At 42.0% G+C, this 4,585-nt stretch overlaps 1 protein-coding gene across 1 annotated transcript; it reads left to right on the top strand.

The window, feature by feature from the left end:
- Nucleotides 1-2,107: 2,107 nt before the first annotated feature.
- CCR75_009280 (uncharacterized protein) lies at nucleotides 2,108-4,253 on the top strand (the record flags this gene model as incomplete). Its single annotated transcript, XM_067967321.1, has 3 exons — nucleotides 2,108-2,458; nucleotides 2,526-2,702; nucleotides 2,765-4,253. The coding sequence occupies 3 exons, from the start codon at nucleotides 2,108-2,110 to the stop codon at nucleotides 4,079-4,081; spliced, it is 1,845 nt and encodes a 614-aa protein (XP_067819148.1). The 3' UTR covers nucleotides 4,082-4,253.
- Between the last annotated feature and the right edge of the window lie 332 nt (nucleotides 4,254-4,585).

Genomic DNA, 4,585 nt, shown 5'->3' with positions numbered 1-4,585 from the left:
ATGCGTTTTCTAAGCTTAGCAGGAAAAGAGAGCGTCTCAACAGTCTTGTTAAGAGCTTCGTTCCGAGTCTGCTCACGCAGAAGCTTATCCTGACTCTAACAGATGGATTCAGCCGCAGCATGGCTATGTGCCTTGGATGCGGCCATACGCTGTCCGAGCAAAATGTCTCACTGCTCTAAAACAGCAACATCCTCACCAATTAGAAAACACAAATTACATGTTAACTCTTCCTAACAAACCTTATATATATGGTTTTCGGTGGTACAACTGCCTGGGGTCGGACAGCGAGGGCGTGAGAGTTAGCTGAGCAGGGGTCATGTTAGCTAAAACTTTAAGTTTGCTGATGACGATTTAGAACGTAATTAATCAAATATTTTTTAATTCTCTTATTAAGTCGTATTTTTTAATTATTTGTTTGATGTTTTTTAGCAAAAACGTTATAAGTTGTGACTCATAAATATGATTGTGAAATCCCTTGCGGCATTCCCAAATAATCTAGGCGGTTAGGATACGTGGCTTTCACCTACACGACCATCGTCGAGGAAGGTGCTAAGAGTCGGTGACTCACGCTTAGTTATCATCAGACACAGGAAGCCAAAACACAACCAAACATTTAGCTGTATAAATGCTAACTTCAAAAGATTTACATAAAATCGATGAATAAGGTCAAACATTACAAGCTTGCATATGAATTTTATTGTTTTAGCTATTTTCTCTTTAACTATTTAAGATTTAGAGGATAATATTATTTAAATGATAAGTCGCGAGTTAGTATCGAGTGGATTATTTTTTCACAACGATGTTTGAGTCGCTTTGCCAGGATGGCAAGCGAGAAGAGGCGACCGTTCGTTTAGCGAACGGCGCGCTCGTAAAATTCGCTTTTTGATTTGTTTAGGAATAGAATGATCGGCAAATCGCTGACCTTGCAGTCTATTGAGATCGTAAGTGATAAAGACATTCCGCTATTGACATACGCTCCTTTTTGTTCGCTCGTGTGGCACTGAAACAGCTCGCTCGAAGCGTGGCATTTATGGTACCATGAACTTGACGTTGTGATGACACACAACGTCGTCTGCTATCAGTCGCGCCAGCTTCAACCAGCTAGAAAGATTATGGGTCAAAAATGGCGTCGAACAATTCTATTCGACGCCAATCGCTGTCAACTGCTGCAACGGCTCAGATGACCGCAGTGGCCGACATTCTTTTAAAAAGGCGAGGACAAGATCACGATTTTGATTTGGCTTAGAACATATCGTCCGGTGCGAGACTTGAACTCACGCCGATCACATAGATGGAATTTACTGCTGGAAGAATAAAAGGAAATGTTCACGCATTAGATCCGACCTATGTCTCAGAGTCGAAGATGGACAAACTCGAACTTCAAATATATTTTTAAATTTTAATTTTGTTGAAAGATCGTATGAAGTAACATTTTAAAGTGATTTGTTACGGACAATCTCATGCAAACAGCATCTTCTTTTTCATTGTAACCTATAGATAATGGACTGGGGACCTATAGTATTCTGTTTTATGTCGACCCACATAAATGGTTTCTATTAAAAGGCAAATCGTATTGTAAATGATTTTCTTGATAACTTTTCAAGATTCGTTGTTGTCGTAATTTTTATGGGTATTGTTTTGGTTTGAGCTACACAGAATGTTACTGACATATGTTCGTCCTTTTCGGTATGACATTGTGAAAGGCACCACCTTCTTTAAGGAGACGCAGGTCGTTACAAAAAAACTTCGCAAGGGTTTTGCATGTATGACAATTATATAAAAACTGACCAGCAAAGATAGTAGATCTCATAATGTCTTAACAGTAATGTTGGGCAAATAAAAGTCTTAACTAGATTTCTTAGTAGCAACACCGCTCTCAGATATTTCAATCAACAACGTCACCAGAGTTGTCTTTGATTGCCAATAGAAAAGTTTTGTATTTCATCAAATCATAGTTTTATTAAGGCTGCAACACATATCTTCATCTCAAAACAGATTAATTGGCCAAAAATGCTATCACATATGTGTGGCCCACAAAACTATCCATATAACTTCTGTCATTGGCAAAAAAAAAGCATTTTCCACTCCATTCGACTTTACAGCAAGAATGCCTACCGTGGGGGTGAAGCGCGACGAGCTATTTGCGGCCATGGGCCAGACGTACACAGAAGAGGAGTTTGATGCATTGTGCTTTGAGTTTGGAATCGAACTGGACGATGTCACAAGTGAAAAACAGCTCAAGCAGCGCGAGACAAAGGGTCAGTCGAAGGATCATTCGGCTCACTCAGATGCTGTAATTTACAAGATTGACGTGCCTGCAAACCGTTACGATTTGCTCTGCATTGAGGGTATCGCGCGAGCTTTGCGAATTTTTCAGGAGAAAGAGCGCCCTCCTGTGTACACACTGACGCCTCGGCCCGAAGGTGCGCTTTTGATCACGGTCAAGCGCAGCACCAAGGTATGTCGACCATCGTGTAGCCATATAATCAGAACGACGTATTATTCATTATAATGATCAATTCCAGCTAGTGCGCCCGTATATTGTATCAGCCGTGCTACGAGAAGTGCAATTCACACAGGAGCGGTACGACAGCTTCATTGATCTGCAGGACAAGCTGCACCAGAACATTTGTCGCCGCCGTACGCTCGTGGCTATTGGTACACATGACTTGGACACTCTATCAGGGCCTTTCACTTACAATGTATGCGAAAGAAATACGATTGAATTTCTTTGTTGATAATAAATTCATGCTACGAATTACAGGCGCTGCCACCGAATGAGATTGAGTTTATACCACTGAGCCAGGACAAGGCGTATGAAGCTAAGGAGCTATTGGATTTTTATCGTACGAATCCCGAAGTGAAGCACATCAAGCCATACACGGATATAATCTACGACTCGCCCGTGTATCCGGTCATCACGGATAAAAATGGTGTCGTCTTGTCACTTCCGCCGATTATCAATGGCGAACACTCTAAAATCTCACTTCACACGAAAAACGTATTTATTGAGTGTACAGCAACGGATATTACTAAAGCCAAGATTGTGCTGAACACAATGCTCGCCATGTTCTCAGAATATTGTGCTCAGCCATTCACTATCGAGCCTGTGCAGATCTCTTACGAAGACGAGGCTGCCAACGAAAACGAGCTGACTCCTGATCTTAGCAAACGCTTAGTCGAAGTGCCAACAAAGGACATTTATTCGATGCTTTTTGGCAAGGGGCATTCTATAAATCTTGATGTTGAGCGGATCTGTAAGCTGTGTGATAAGATGCAGCTGGATGCCAAACCTGTCGGAAATGGGACAACCATACTCGCAGAGGTCCCTATAACGCGTTCGGACATTCTACATCCTGTTGATGTGATTGAAGACGTTGGAATTGCGTATGGCTTTAACAATATCCCCCTTACGATCCCTCAGACCCAGACAATTGGTATGGCTCAACCTCTTAACAAATTGGGGGACCTTCTTCGCGATGAAATTAGTCGTGCTGGCTTCATCGAGCTTCTTACTCATGGCCTGTGTTCGCATAAGGAGAACTTTGAGTACCTTAATCGCAAGGATGATGGCCACTCGGCAGTTGTGCTGTCGAATCCAGCCACAATTGAATTTGAGGTTGTCCGAACATCAATGCTTCCTGGCGTGTTAAAGACTATTCAAAATAATAAGGCCATGTCGATCAAGGAAGGATTGAAACTATTTGAAGTTTCGGACGTCGTTGTGATTGATAACAGCTCGGATATTGGTGCGAAGAACGTGCGTCGTATATGCGCTGCATATACTGGGCCGACGGACGGTTTCGAGATCATTCATGGTCTAGTTGACCGTATTATGCAGCTTTTGGGCATTCCGTCCAAGTTAGAAATACCTGCTGGCGCTAAAGAGTTCTATACTGTCGACCCCGCGGAAGAACTAACCTATTTTCCTGGCCGTTGTGCGTACCTAACATTGCAGAAAGAGAATGTCAAGCCTCTGCGTCTTGGCACCTTTGGTGTATTGAATCCTGAAGTGCTGAAGAATTTTGACCTCCATAATCCAACTTCCGTTTTGGAAATGGACTTAGAACCATTGTTGTAAGCTCGCCTTCAAAGTATTATAGCCTTGGTGCGTTTTTCTGATAATGCAAACAAATACGATTGTTGAAGCTGACGAGCATTTGCTCGAAGATTCGAACTTTTGTGTGCATTGTTTCTGCCTTTTGTCCTTACGATTTTTGGCTTGTCAAAATTTAAAATATGATGTCCTACAGAACACAAGGTTGCATCAACAAGAGCTTTCTTATTTCTGCTTCAGGGCTCTCAATCGCCTTGAAGCTTTCGTTATTAATTAATCTAAGAAAAGCTGCTTGAAGCGCATGGCGACGAACTTACAAATCCACCAAATTACTTTTTAATGATTAAAAACATAAAATCTGTTAGCCAATTCAATAATTGCAAGTACTAGACGAGACATAGACGGAACACTCGCCATGTACGCAGCGTAGGCGAGTGAGAATTAGATAGAACCGATTAACTGCACTCGCACGTGTCTTTTTATACAGTCCTAAGCCGAAAAGGGACATCGATAGTAAACAGCCGATGT

The sequence above is a fragment of the Bremia lactucae genome (assembly GCF_004359215.1).
Source record: "Bremia lactucae strain SF5 chromosome Unknown BlacSF5_NotPlaced_59_SHOA01000017.1_63552bp, whole genome shotgun sequence".
Lineage (NCBI taxonomy): Eukaryota > Oomycota > Peronosporomycetes > Peronosporales > Peronosporaceae > Bremia > Bremia lactucae.
The sequence above is the reverse complement of the archived record's forward strand: the minus strand, read 5'-3'. Positions and strand labels throughout refer to the sequence as shown.